The sequence below is a fragment of the Carcharodon carcharias genome, chromosome 15, assembly GCF_017639515.1.
Source record: "Carcharodon carcharias isolate sCarCar2 chromosome 15, sCarCar2.pri, whole genome shotgun sequence".
NCBI classification, from domain to species: Eukaryota; Metazoa; Chordata; class Chondrichthyes; order Lamniformes; family Lamnidae; genus Carcharodon; species Carcharodon carcharias.
The window spans coordinates 113,982,196-113,997,705 of NC_054481.1; the positions used below are offsets into that span (position 1 = coordinate 113,982,196).

The 15,510-nt window shown below is 46.7% G+C and overlaps 1 protein-coding gene across 4 annotated transcripts in view; it reads left to right on the forward strand.

The window, feature by feature from the left end:
- The window catches only part of kcnab2a (potassium voltage-gated channel subfamily A regulatory beta subunit 2a), a 306,240-nt gene that overhangs the window by 283,583 nt on the left and 7,147 nt on the right, over positions 1-15,510 (forward strand). For all 4 annotated transcript variants that reach the window (XM_041207162.1, XM_041207163.1, XM_041207161.1 and 1 more), the window contains 3 exons: positions 435-555; positions 6,030-6,124; positions 6,714-6,834. In XM_041207162.1, the coding sequence (XP_041063096.1) occupies positions 435-555; positions 6,030-6,124; positions 6,714-6,834 (337 nt within the window). The remainder of the gene's footprint in view (positions 1-434; positions 556-6,029; positions 6,125-6,713; positions 6,835-15,510) is intronic.

Here is a 15,510-nt window from a genome sequence, read left to right on the forward strand (position 1 = left end):
CCGCCCCCACACATTAACACTTGCAACATGGGACCTAGCTGTATTTTGAATCATCCTAATGTTTTTGCCTCTATTACTTTGTTTGCCCAATCATTGTAAACTGTAATTTTTGATTCAAGAGTTTATTTCTAATAACTGTTCTAGGTTTACCATTGATTAATTTCCATTTATGTCCTTTGCTCCCATTTCCTTCTTGTACTTTAATAACAGCAGCCTGGGTTTACTCCAACTGAATACTGATTTTTTTGGTGAGCAGGATTTGTTATAAAAAAAATCTGTTAAGTACCCTCCAAAGCATATCCTGAAAATAACCCTTTGTGTTAGAAATCTTAACTATTTTTTGAAAAGCAGCTTTGATGATAAGCCAACTTTCAAAGTGAGTTACAAAATCACCTCTATCAAATTATTCTGTCATTTTTAACTCTGTCCTGCAGGAGGCTTACTCAGTGGCTCGACAATTTAACCTCATCCCCCCAATATGTGAACAAGCTGAATATCACCTCTTCCAAAGAGAGAAAGTTGAAGTGCAGCTTCCAGAGCTTTTCCATAAGATTGGTAAATATTTTTGCCAATTTATACTTATAAAAATTACCTATTTTGAACCATTTCTTTCCATTGCCAAAATTTATCTCCATTCCTGAAAACACTGACTTGTGCATGTATTTCCACAGGTGCTTGACTATTTGTTGTACTTTATCCAGGTGCCCAGCAAGGAGTCAGGAAACTCGGGGCACTGAAAAAATAGATTTAAGCTTTTTGATGTTTAGTTTACATTTTAGTCAATTCTGTACATTTCAACAACACCTTGTATTTGTATAGCATCATTGTTGTTATAAAACTCCAAGACATATGAATTAGGAGCAGGAGTAGGCCACTAAGCCCCTCAGGCCCACTCTGCCATTCAATAAGGTCATGGCTGATGTTTGTAACCTCAACTCTACATGCCCACCTACACCTGATAACCTTTCACCCCCTTGCTTATCAAGAAGCTATCTACCTCTGCCTGAACAATACGAAGACTCTGCTTCCGCCGCCTTTTGAGGAAGGGAGTTCCAAAGACACACGACCCTCAAAGAGAACTTCTCCTTATCTCTGTCTTAAATAGGCGACCCTTATTTTGGAATTGTGGCTCCTAGTTCTGGATTCTCCCACAAGAGGAAATATCCTCTACACATCTCCCCTCTCAAGAAATCTCAGGAACTTATATGTTTCAGTCAAGTCGCCATGTTTCAATCAAGTCGCTTCTCACTCTTTTTAACCCCAGTGGATACAAGCCTAGCCTGTCCGATCTTTCCTCTTAAACAACATGCCCATTCCTGGTATTAGTCTAGTAGTCCTTCTCTGAACTGTTCCTAATGCATTTATATCTTTCCTTAAATAAGGAGACCAATACTGTATACAGTACTCCAGATGTGGCCTCACCAGTGCCTTGTGCAACTGAAGCACAACTTCCCTACTTTTGTGATCAATTCCCCTCACACTAAATGGTAACATTCTATTAGCTTTCCTAATTACTTGCTGTACCTGCATACTGGGCTTTTGTGATTCGTGCACTAGGACACCCAGATCCCTCTGCATCTCAGAGTTCTGCAATCAGTCACCATTTAGATAATATGCTTTTTTATTTTTCATGCCAAAGTGGACAAGTTCACATTCCCCCACATTATACTCCATCTGCCAGACCTTTGCCCATTCACTTAGCCTATCTATTTCCCGTTGTAGACTCCTTATGTCCTCTTCACAACTTGCTTTCCTACCTATCTTTGTGCCATCAGCAAATTTAGAAACCATACCTTTGGTCCCTTCATCCAAGTCATTTATATAAATTGTAAAAAGTTGAGGCCCCAGCACTGATCCCTATGACACACCACTCATTACATCTTGCTGACCAGAATATGAACCATTTATGCCTACTCTCTGTTTCCTGCTAGCTAGCCAATCTTCTTTCCATGCCAATATGTTACCCCCAACACTCATGAGCTTTTATTTTCTGCAGTAACCTTTGATGCGGCACCTTCAGGAAATCCAAGGACAGTACATCTACAGGCTCGGCTTAATCCACAGTGCATGTTACTCCTTCAAAGAACTCCAATAAATTGGATAAGCACGATTTCCCCTTCACAAAACCATGCGACTCTTCCCAACTACCTTGAATTTTTCTAAGTGCCTAGCTGTAACTTTCTTAATGATTGATTCTAACGCCTTCCCCACTACAGGCATCAAACTAACTGGCCTAAAGTTTCCTGTTTTCTGTTTCCCTTCCTTCTTGAATAGAGGGGTTATATTTGCTACTTTCCAATCTTCTTCAAAGAACTCCAATACATTAGTTAAACATGATTTCCTTTTCACAAAACCATGTTGACTCTGCCTGATTACTTTGAATATTTCTAAGTGCCTTGCTATAACATCTTTGATAATAACTTCTAACATTTTCCATAAGACAGTTGTTAAGCTGTAGTTTCCTGCTTTCTGTCTCCCTTTTTGAGTAAAGGAATTACATTCGCTATTTTCCAACCTAATGGAACCTTCCCTGAATCTATTGAATTTTGGAAATTAAAACTAATGTATCAACTATCCCACTAGTCACTTCTTTTAAAACACTAGGAAGAAGTCCATCAGGACCCGGGGACTTATCAGCCCATAGCTCCAACAATTTGCTTAGTATCATTTCCCTGGTCATTGTAATTTTCCTGGAGTATACGTTGGTCAGCGTCTGCCCCCTCAGCATTTCCCTGTGCATGCTCATCCTCGGACTCACTGCTGGACTCATCGTGTACAGCCGCAGCCACTGTGTCGATGTCTTCATCGTCCACTGCGTCCCCCCTTTGCAGCGCAAGATTGTGGAGGGCGCAGCGTACAACCACTATCACCGAGACACGATCTGGGGGCGGTATTGGAGTGCGCCCCCTGAGCAGCCTAGGCATCAGAAGCGCATCTTGAGAAGACCGATGGTTCTCTCCATCACGGCCTTTGTGGAGGCATGGCACTTATTGTACCACTGCTCAGCTTCTGTTCTTGGATGGCAGAGAGACGTCATGAGCCACCTTCTGAGGGGATAGCCCTTGTCACCCAGCAGCTATCCATCAAGCTGGGCTGGAGCACTGAAGAGCCCCAACACCTGGGATTTAGGTGTCGTGAGAACTACCTTGCATGCCGTGGTCACACACTATCTGCACGTTCATGAAGTGGAAGCCCTTCCTGTTGATGAAGGCATTGGGCTCACCTGCTGGTGCCTTGTTGGCCACGTGTGTACAGTCTATTGCACCTGGACGCGGGGGAAGCTAGCAATCTCCGTGAAGCCTCTGGCTGACTGTGCCTGGCTTGCTTGGTCTCACCAGTAGTGGATGAAGGTCAATGCACGCCTGAACAGAGCGACTGTAACCTGCTTGACACAAGTGTGCACAGCTGATTGGGAGACACCACAAAGATCACCCACCGACCCCTGGAACGAGCCAGAGGCATAGAAGTTGAAGGCAGCTGTGACCTTCAGAGCCACTGGCATGGGGTGTCCACCCACAAAGTGGAGATCTCAGGCCCTATCATCTGACAGATATAGTTGACTGAATCCCTTGAGAGACAGAGCCTACTTCAGCACTGCATCTCAGACATATTGAGGTAGTTGCTTCGCTGCCTGTATAAGTGTCTTCTGCGTCCCCTTCCACCTTGCACTACCTCTTGGCCCTGCACCCCTTGAGCTTGTGCCTGTCCTCACAAAGGTGGCTCCCCTGGAGGCTGAATGTGCACTTCTAGCTTCCTCCCCCTTCTAGCCCTCCCTTCCTCCTCAGAGGAGCTACCTCCAGTGGACAGATCAGCTCCCATTCCCAGGCTAAGGGAAGGCTTCCTGAAACCTGCAGGCCCAGAAAAGATTATTCACTGCAGAGTGCTGGCCTGAAGGTTAAGAGGCCAGGAAAAGCAGATGGTATGCACTTTGAAGTATTGCTGATCACACAGGCAAGTTTCAAAAACGTTCAGAAATAAATGCCTGACTGTGCACACTTGTGAGCCCAGTGAGCCCTCTTGTCCCACCTGTGGATGAGATTAATACAGATGTGTCCTACCCGCCTGCCCGTTGCACCCATGCACCCACCTGAAGATCGCACAGGCACTGAAAATCAGTATCGATTGGCGCCTCAAGGACCTTAAGTGGCCCGTTAATTATGGCATGTCGGATATCATCACACGCCCGCCCAGCAAAATATCACGATGGCACGTGGTGATGTCAGGATGCTCGCCTGACATCACCGTGCGTCATTTTACGCGTGGACGTGCAGGACTTGCCCCCACACGCCAAAGGGATAATTCTGCCCTATAGGTAACAGTGCTATAGATGAGCTGAGGTTGGGGCAGAGCCAGACCATGTTGCAGAGGTGGAAATAAGCGATCTTAGTGATAGCTTGGATATGTGGACGGGTGCTCGTCTCAAGATCAAACATAACACCAATGTTGCAAGCAGCCTGGTTCAGCCTCATGGAGTCGATGGTTAGGGAATGGATTTATGAGGACCAAAAGACAATAGCTTTGGTCTTCCCAATATTTAATGAGAGGGAATTTCTGCACATTGTGTACTGGATCTCGTCAAATCAGTGTGACAATTTAGAGGCAGAGGTGCGTGTCATCAGCATACATATGGAATTTGATGCTGTATTTTCAGATGATGTGACGAGGGACATCATGTAAATGAGAAATAGAAGGGGGCCAAGGATAGACCCTTGGAAAACATCAGAGGTAACAGTATGCAATCAGGAAGCGAAGCCATTGCAGGTGATTAACTGGCTATGATTAGATTGATGAGAGTGGAGCCAGGGTTTTGCAGTCCCACCCAGCTGGGCAATAGTGTATAGGCACTGAAGGAAGATGGTGTGGTCATCTGAATCAAAAGTTGCAGACAGGTCAAGGGGGCATAGCTTACCTTTGTCACATAGGATGTCATCTGTAACTTTGATAAGAGTTGTTTTGGTCCAGCGCAGAGGTGGAAACTTGATTAGAGGGATTCAGACATGGAGCTTGAGGAAAGATGGGCACAGATTTGGGAGGCGACAACCTGTTCAGAAACTTTGGAGAGGAAAAGGCGGTTGAAGATGCGGCGCTAGTTTGTAAGTCTGGAATTGGTTTTTTGAGGAGAAGGATTATAACGGCAGATTTGAAGGAGAGGCATAATACCTGAAGAGAGAACCATTAACAGTAAAAGTTATTGGGAGTCAGAAAGAGAAGTTAGGTGGTTAGCAGTTCAGTGGGAAAATAGAGTCAAGGGGGAACAGGAGGTGGGTCTCATAGACGAGATGAGCTTGGAGAGGGCATTGAGGACAGAAAATAGAGATTGATGTGCATTCAGGCCAGTGGGCTGGGAAGTGGCAGAAGCAGCTGAATAGATGCCCTCAGTCTTAGTAACAAAGAAGTCCATGAGCCCCCTGCATGTGTTGGAGGTGAAAGTGGTAGAGTCAGGAGAAGCTTTAGGAAGGGTGTTTGGAGTACAGAAAAGAAGCTGGGAGTTATCTTTGCATTCCAGGATGCTCCTGGAAGAGTGGGTACCTTTGGCAGATGATCAGAATCTGATAATGCTTCATGTGATCCAGCCAGATCTGGCAGTGAGTCATTAAACCAGTTTTCTGCCAAATCTGTTCAAGCCTCTATTTCCTTGGACTTAAGGGAGCAGAGATGAGGGCCATACCAGAGGAACAGTCAGATAAAGTAATGTTTTTAATGGAAACAATGGCATCAAAGGTGAAGGTGAGGTTGTAGTTGAGCAGATCAATAGCTGCAGAAATGATGTGGTGAGTGGAGGGTCAAAGGCTAGATGGATGGGATTTTGAAAGAGCTGCTGTAAGTGAATTTGGGAAGTTTTTTTGTTCATTTTGTTCAGCTGAAACTAAAAGGGTGGGAAATCCCATTTGCTACCCTAGTTCTAAATCTGCATGAGATTACTGGTGGCTGCTTTCCCAGGCAGCAGCATTTGTTTCCAGTGCATTACTGAAGTGCCACAAGTGCATGTACTAACTTGTCTACTTCTATTACTCTATTCTTTGTTGAAGGCGTTGGTGCAATGACGTGGTCCCCTTTGGCCTGTGGCATTATTTCTGGAAAGTATGACGCAGGGGTTCCTCCTTACTCTAGAGCTTCCTTAAAGGTACGGTAAACAAAACCTTAAATTCATTGCCAGATTCCATTTCATTACTATCATCTTAAGGTTTAAACCAATTTTAATGCTCTTAATGCTGCCCTGACAGATACACAAGATAAAATTGGCATGGAATGTAAGACCATCCTTATCTATATTCAGTTTATTTTGATATTGATAAACTATTGTGCTTTATGTGTTGGGTGAGAAGACGTTTATTGTGTTTTTCTTCATCACTAAAGCAACTTTTCAGATGAAAATTAGTTACATTTCAAGACAAGGAAAATTAACATAAAGAGTTGGACAACTGCAGTCACTTAGATTAGACCACTACATTATCATCTATGTTATCTGCACACCAATATAAAGTTTTATCAACCAGTTTGAAATGTTTGAAATTCTGTGACTGTTGCTAGGGTAACGATGCTGAATTCATCCTCACCGTGTACAATATAACAACTTCACCCCATTCAGAGAGGGTGTGATTGTGGTAACGACCTGAAGTTCTGACTGCTATTGTGGATGAACTGGCTTCCCAACTCCAACTCTTTAGCCACCTTTGAGAATAAACATGAACTGAGTTGTCATATAATTACAGGGTTACCAGTGGTTGAAGGATAAGATTCTGACTGAGGAAGGCAGGCGACAGCAAGGAAAACTGAAAGAGCTACAGGGTATTGCGGAGCGACTGAGCTGCACCCTCCCTCAGCTAGCAATAGGTAAGATTTTAAATATCGCTGACTGGAAATGAGAGAAAAATGAGTTTGCTTGACAGCAGACTGGAGCTACAACTCTTCCTTTATAACTTTCTGACACCACACTGTAAAAGTTCTGTGACACGCAGTTTCATTTATTCACCTGGGGTCACCTTTCGGAAGCACAGGTGAGGAAATGTAGGCACACCATGGTTGAATTTCCAACCACTTACATTAATGGTTATAAAGTTAAGCACAACCCATTCTGGTTTCCATCATGCACTGATGGTGGATGAGGCTCCCCCTTGGAATGCAGCTTTCACTAATTACTCTTGTAGTATTCATCATAATTGCAAGAATTTTTAGCAAGCTTCTGTTTTTTTTTTATTCATTTATGGGATGTGGCATCGCTGGCCAGGCCAGCATTTATTGGCCATCCCTAATTCCTCTTGAGAAGGTTTTGGTGAGCTGCCTTCTTGAACCGCTGCCGTTTGGTGAAATCAATGCTCAATTAAGTAGTTGTTGCAGTCCTTTCACTTGCAAGATGTTAGGTTAAAATCAAACTTAGAATGAGATGCTAATCCTTTCGCTGAGCTGGAAAACTGTGTTAGAGCAGTACTCTTTCACATTTGAAGTTCAGTCCAAATTAAGATAAAAATCCATGTTCTCACCTCAAGTGTCAGATCAATTCGACCCACTCCCCTTATCTATCCTAATATGATTGGGTTAAGAGCAGATAGGTTTATGGATGCAATTTCAGAACATGGGGTTTAATCAGCTGAAGACATGGTTCCAGTGGTGGGGCAAAGAAAAGAGAGTAAATAGAAGAGGCCCAAGTCAAAGGAATGAAGAGTTCATAGGAATAGCGGTAAGCAGTGAAAATATTTAAGAATGAGGCTGAGAATTTAAAATTTGAGATTTTAGGAGCTGGAAGCCAACATAGGTTATTGAAGAGAAGAATGAAGAATGATGTGTGAGTGAAACTTGATGCGGAATAGGATAGAGGCAGCAGTTTGGAGTGAGATGAAATTTAGAGTGTGAGGATGAGAGGCCAGCCAGAAGATCACTGGAATAACTGAATGTGACAGTGGTTCGAATGCGAGCTTCGATGGCAGATAGGCTCAGGCAAGGCAGAGGAGGGTGATGTTAAGGAAGCAGAAATAGGCACTTATGTGATCAGAGAATATGAGGTCAAGTATGTTGCTGAGACTTCCAACAGTCTGGTTCAGCCCAAGACTGACCAGGGTGGAATATGGTACAAGTTTTGGGCAGTGGCCAAAGAATATTTAAAACTGCCCTTGCTGTACTGGTGTTCTTAAATTTTAAAATGCAACCCAGACCTAAAACTATTAGTTCTAATATATTTGTGTTTTCTTCCATACATTTTAATTTAAAGGATTATTGTGTTCTATGATAAAGCCTTTAAAGTTTAGATAAAAGCAAAAAACTGCGGATGCTGGAAATCCAAAACAAAAACAAAAATACCTGGAAAAACTCAGCAGGTCTGGCAGCATCGGTGGAGAAGAACACAGTTAACCTTTCAAGTCCGCATGACCCTTCAACAGAACTAAGGAAAAATAGAAAAGGGATGAAATATAAGCTGGTTTAAGGGGGGTAGGACAAGAAGACCTGGATAGAGGGCCAGTGATAGGTGGAAATAACCAAAAGCTGTCACAGACAAAAGGACAAAGAGGTGTTGAAGGTGATGATATTATCTAAAGGAATGTGCTAATTAAGGGTAGAAAGCAGGACGAGCAAGGTACAGATAGCCCTAGTGGGAATGGGGTGGGGTGAAGGAATCGAAAAAGGCTAAAAGGTAGAGATAAAACATTGGATGGAAATACATTTAAAAATAATGGAAATAGGTGAGAAAAGAAAAATCTATATAAATTATTGGAAAAAACAAAAAGGAGGGGGAAAATCAGAAAGTGGGTGGGGATGGAGGGGAGAGTTCATGATCTAAAATTGTTGAACTCAATATTCAGTCCGGAAGGCTGTAAAGTGCCTAGTCGGAAGATGAGAGGTGCTGTTCCTCCAGTTTGCGATGAGCTTCACTGGAACAATGCAGCAAGTCGAGCACCTGTGGGCATGAGAGCAGGGTGGAGTGTTGAAATGGCAAGCGACAGGGACGTCTGGGTAATACTTGCAGACAGCCCGAAGGTGTTCTGCAAAGCGGTTACCCAGTCTGCATTTGGTCTCTCCAATGTAGAGGAAACTGCATTGAGAGCAACGAATGCAGTAGATTAAATTGAGGGAAGTGCAAGTGAAATGCTGCTTCACTTGAAATAAGTGTTTGGGCCCTTGGACGGTGAGGAGAGGGGAAGTGAAGGGGCAGGTGTTGCACCTTCTGCGGTTGCATGGGAAGGTGCCATGGGAGGGGGTTGAGGTGTAGGGAGTGATGGAGGAGTGGACCAGGGTATCACGGAGGGAACGATCCCTACGGAATGCCGCCACAGTTCAACAATTTTAGATCATGAACTCTCTCCTCCATCACCACCCCCTTTCCGATTTTCCCCCTTCCTTTTTGTTTTTTCCAATAATTTATATAGATTTTTCTTTTCCCACCTATTTCCATTATTTTTAAATGTATTTCCATCCATTGTTTTATCTCTACCTTTGGTTATCTCCACCTATCACTGGGCCTCTATCCAGCTCTTCTTGTCCCACCCCCCACCCCCCTTAAACCAACTTATATTTCACCCTTTTTCTATTTTTCCTTAGTTCTTTTGAAGAGTCATGCGGACTCGAAACGTTAACTGTGCTCTTCTCCACAGATGCTGCCAGACCTGCTGAGTTTTTCCAGGTATTATTGTTTTCCTTCAAAGTTTAGGCTGTGTACAGCTGTTAATACTTCTAATTGAGAGTAGAAAAGAAATGAATCACAGTTTTTATTTGTAGAAATTGTAATGATACATTAAAATCATTAGCCGTAAAATGGTAGAAAAGTAACCATAATAGAATATTATAATGTTAAACATAAATGATTATTGGGAACCAAACCCCAGATTTTGGAGGGAATTCATGGGCTGAGAGAAATGCCTGTGCAGATGAATAATTGTTTCTGTGTCCCTCCCTTCTCAGGGTAATTATTACAATTGCCACTGTTCTTATACAACACTTAATGCACTCATACCAAATTCTTCTTTTCTATATAAGATGATTGACAGATACACATTGCACAGAAAAGGGCTTTATATGAGCGTATCAAATATTCGTCTGAGAACCAAAATATCTACTCCAATACAAAGTGACTCTGTAATTGAAACTCACTGCCAAAAGCAAAATTTTTAGTGAATACAATTCTTTCTTATTAAAATAAAGTACAGAAACTCCATACAGTAATTCCTTGCTTAATGTTTTAGTTGCATTCCTGAAAATGCAACTTTAAATGAAACAATGTCAAGCGAATCAGATTTCCCATTACAAGCAATGTAAAAGTTTGTTAGGTTCTGCCAGATCTTTCCCATCAGAAAAAAATTAAAACCTTATACCCTGTAAGTTTAAATACTGCATATTGGTAAATTACTACATTTGTAAACAAAATAACTTTAAAAACAAAATAATGTTAAAATATGAAAGAAATATGCTAACTTTTCTACTCGCACTCACTCCCATTCGCTGCCCCTTCAGCTCCTCACCTCCCCTGCCCCGCCCTTTAGTTCACTGCCAATCATGCTCCCCGACGCTCCCACTTGCTGGTCCCCCCACTGGCCGACCAGCCCACTCGCTGAGTCTCCCAACTGGCCACCTCTCCTACTCGCTGCTTCCCTCTCCTGAACCCATGCTGTGGGGAGTGAGAGCAGCTTTGAGATTTAGGGTCACAGTGGTAAGCTGCAAACTGAAGATGTGGCAAGCGGGAGGGTTGGCCAGCAAGGGGATTGGGGAGCAAGGAAAGCTGTTCCAAAATGGCACCATTTGGGTCATGCGACCCTATGGGGGGAGAATGTTCCCCATGTCGGGCAGGCTGAGCGGGCGTGGGCCTGATCACTACCTGCGATCGGGTCCTCGCCGCCATTTTACACAATTAAGGTCCGCCCAGTGTATTTCTCGACTTCGGAGGATAGCGGGAGCAGGCGGACCACAGCGGGCGTGTACAGATCACTGGGTCCAGTGGCAACCCGGCAGCCTGTTTAAATGAAAGCCTGGCAGCCTTTGCAAGTCTGCTCACAATGGCCGGCAGAGGAGCACAGCATGCAAGTCCGGAGGGAGGCCAACGAGGCAGGCCAGACCGGAGGGCAGGGCAGCAGGGCAGTGTGCCTCTCGTTTCTTGGAGAGTGCCTAGTTGCCCTCCTGGAGGAGGTGGCAGCACGGCAGGAGGGCCTGCTTCCGAGGGACGGGATGCGGAGGCCTCCCCACCTGACCAAACGTGCGTGGGAGGAGGTGGCCGAGAGTGTGAGCTCCCATGATGTGCTGTGACGCACATGGGTCCAGTGCCATAAAAGATTCAACGACCGACCTTCTGCGCTGAAGAAGGGTGAGTACCATGTTGGCTGAGGTCACTTAATGCAGACATCACCCTTTCCCCCCCACACACACACACACACACACACACACACAGCCCCCCCCCCCCCCCCCCACCCCCACCCCGCAGCAACTCTGAGTACAGTAACAGCATTGAATCCTTCACGGCATGCATCCCTCGCTGGGTGGGCCAGCAGATATTGCCCATGCCTAAATCACCCTGAGAGGGTTGAGCTAGGATGGGTCCTGCACCTGCAGCATGTGTGACATTGACACTCAGTGTAGAATGGGGGTGAAACTCAAGAATCTGCACCTAGGCATGGTGCTGGAACTGGGAAGCATGTCAAAGTCAGGGTGCTAACATGCTGGGAGGGGAGCTTCCTGGTGGTGTGGCACCAATCCATCTGCTGGCCTTTGTGCTCCACGTGCTTGTGCCTCCTTGCTTAATATGGTTACATTCGTGGTGCCACACGTGAAGGAGGCAGCATTTGGGCAAGGGGGGGGCATCAGCCCTGGCTTCTTTGCATGAGCGTGCAGCAGCTGCGGGATAACAAAGAACTGGAGCCCTGCAATGTCCCACCCTGGTTGGGTTGGCAGGGATGCAATGGGAATCCAGGTAGAGGCTGGATTAGTAAATGATCTTCTGTCCTTTTCAGGAGAAGACCACACATGGTTCCGCAGAGCGGATGCGAACTGGCGGAGGCCAGGCCCAGTTGGCGATCCTGACACCTTTTGAACAGCAGGCAATGCATCTGGAGAGGCACCATGCGCCCAGGTCCCCCGGTGGTGGTGAGGCTGGGGTGCCACGGAAAGGCATGTTTGCCAAGCACTCAGGTCACCGTGTGTGTCCCAAAAGCCTTGGCACTGCTGAATGCTCAGTGATTGAAGTTTGCAACATGGATTGACCATTGATTATGGAAGGTTGAGCGCATAATGATCCGGGGAACAGGCATGCAAACTGACATTGTCTGCACCGTAACTAATCAAATGGCCTTGTTCTTCCTTTCAGCATCACCAGAGAAGGGCCAGGAGGAGGAGGCAGAGGGGCCACTTCTCACACCTGAGGGCCCAGAGGAAATCACACCATCTCTGCCAGGCAGGCACCAGCGCAGATACCAGCACCTCAGTGGGAATTAGATCTTTGGCTAGTGTCCCAGGGCACGGCAGTGAGGGCACTTCACACTCGCTTGAGGTGCAGGCAGAGACAGAGAGTGCCCAGGGTGCCAGCAGACGGAGTACTGCTGGGGACAAGGTACATGCTCAGTTGGTGGCTGCTGATGTGCCTCAAGTAGTCCATGAGGCAGCAAACGCTGGAATTGCAGCAGAGTATGCGGGACAATCTGGCGGAGATACATGAGGCTATGCATGGCATGGTGCCTGTGCTGGAGGAATCCACGCGGAGCGCCATGCTTCCTCCATGGAGAGAGCAGCGAATCTCATGGATAGGCTCCTCCGGGAGAACAATCAAGGCCTCCTGGGGTTGTGCTTGGGCCTGCAAGCCCTCACAGCGGCATTGAATTCAGCTGGCCATTGCCCATGTGGGAGATGGTTTGGGCGCCAAGTTTCCCAGCTCGGTGCCCATCCAGCTATGGTGAGCAGAGAGGTCCGAAGCGACCTCACGTCATAGCAGTTGCCCATCGTCTCTGCGGGCTCTTCTCAGGGTACTCCAGATGAGGGCAGCAGCTCCTCCTCCCCTCTGTCAGTGACCGTTGTATCCAATGAGGCTGCAGCAACTGGGGAGATGCCAGCTGTGGAACTGACCACTCCCTCCCACGTGGGGCCATCAAAGACTCCACAGGCCAGCGGATGGCTGCCAAGGTCATCGGGGCCAACAGGACAGCACAGTGAGCAGGCTGTCTCAGATGCCAGTGCCAGCGAGGGGACAGCACCTAGACGTAGCACCCATCAGCGTAAATTTAAGGCACTTTAGGCACACCACGTTTTTCTCACTGGTGCTTTTACGCTGGCCCATAGTAGTTCATTGAAGACTTGGTGCGATGTGCAGCACTTTTTTTTTGGTTTCTGAAGTTGTTTCTTATCTCAATAAATTTGATATGTTGCCATGCCTCAGGATTCCTTACTTCTGCAGGTGGACGGGAACCAATGATGTTATGAGTGAATTGTTTGACATTGAGCTTTATTGACAAAGGTGTTAGTTAATGTTCTTATCCAAGCAGATTTCACACTCAGGTATCGAGTATGGAGCCTGCAGCTCTGGCGTGTGTTGAAGGTCCATCTGCGTTGGGCTAGCAGAAGGTTCTTTGGATTAAAGCCTCCCGGGTGTCCCCGCCTCCCTGGAGTATGCCCCAGTCAGCGTCTACCCATTCAGTGTTCTCCTGTGCATGCTTTTCCTCGGACTCATTGTTGGACTCAACGTGTGCATCCAGAGCAACTGCGTCTACGTCTTCCTCGTCCACTGCATCGCCCCTTTCCAGTGCCAGATTGTGGAGAGCGCAGCATGCAACAACTTTCAGCAACACACAATCTGGGGGGTATTGCAGTGCGCCTCCTAAACAGTCCAGGCATTGGAAGCACATCTTGAGAAGACCGATGGTTCTCTCCACCACAGCCTTTGTGGTGCCCTAGCTCCTATTGTACTGCTGCTCAGCTTCTGTTCTTGGATAGCGGAGAGGCGTCATGAGCCACCTTTTGAGGGGATAGCTCTTGTCACCCAGCAGCCATCCAGCCAGACGGGCTGGAGCACTGAAGAGCCTCAGCACCTGGGAGTGTCTGAGTCTATAAGCATAGTGGGAGCTGCCTGGGTACCTTGCACAGCTTGTGATCTCGCACTCTCTGCACATTCAAGGAGTGGAATCCCTTCCTGTTGACGAAGGCACCAGGCTCACCTGCTGGCGCCTTGATGGCCACACGTGTGCAGTTGATTGCACCCTGGACGCGGGGGAAGCCAGCAATTGCTGCAAAGTCTCTGGCTCGCTGTGTCTGGCTGGCCTCGTCTCAGCAGTAGTGGATGAAAGTCAGTGCACGCCTGAACAGAGCTTCTGTCACCTGCTTGACACAATTGGGAGACTCGGCAAAGATCACCCACCAACCCCTGGAAAGAGCCGGAGGCATAGAAGTTGAGGGCAGCTGTGATCGTTAGCACCACTGGCATGGGGTGCCCACCCACACAGTTGGCGCAGATCATCTGACGGATGGAGGTGACATTCTCCCTTGAGAGACGGAGTCTCCTTCGGCACTGCACCTCAGACATATTGAGGTAGCTGTTTTGCTGCCTGTATACCCTGGCAGCAGGATAGTGGCGTCTTCTGCGGCCCCTTCTGCCTTGGACTTTCTGTTGGCCCTGCGCCCCTTGTGCCTGCGCTTCTCCTCCCAAAGGTGGCTCCCCTGGAAGCCGAATGTGGACTCCTGGCCTCATCCCCCTTCTGGCCCTCCCTTCTTCCTCAAAGGAGGCGCCTCCAGTGGAGAGCACTACTCCCATTCCCAGGCTAAGGGAAGGCTTCCTAAAAGCTGCAGGCCCCAAAAATGATCTTTACTGTAGAGTCCTGACCTGAAGGCTTTTACTCCTGTCCAAGCAGCTGGTATGAGTTTTGAAATATTCCTGCTCACACAAGCAAGAATCAATAACTTTCACAATTAAATATCTGACAGATAATATTTGCGATCCCACTCACCCTTCTTATCCCACCCGTGGATGAGGTTTATACAAATATTTCCTACCCACCTGTCCTGAAGATGGCACGGGTCCCGAAAAATTGCAGCCAATCGCTGCCTCAAGGGCTTTAACTACGTGAATAATTGATGGCAGGCGCACATCGGAGAACATCTCATGCCCGCCCATCTAAATGTCGCGATGGCGCGCAGTGACGTCAGGACGCTTGCCCAACGTCATCATGCATCATTTTACAGGTCAGTGTGCACCCCCACACGCCAACGGGAACGTTCTGGCCAAATCTCACACAGCACAAAATGACATTATTTCAAATGCACGTCACTAAGCACGAGTACCAGCCCCATTTAAATCGAAATGACTTAAAACAGAGCAACTTAAAGTGAGGACTTAAACAAAAACAGAATTACCTGGAAAAACTCAGCAGGTCTGGCAGCATCGGCGGAGAAGAAAAGAGTTGACGTTTCGAGTCCTCATGACCCTTCGACAGAACTTGCGTTCGAGTCCAAGAAAGAGTTGAAATATAAGCTGGTTTAAGGTGTGTGTGTGGGGGGCGGAGAGATAGAGAGACAAAGAGGTGGAGGGGGGGGTGGTGGGGGGGTGTGGTTGTA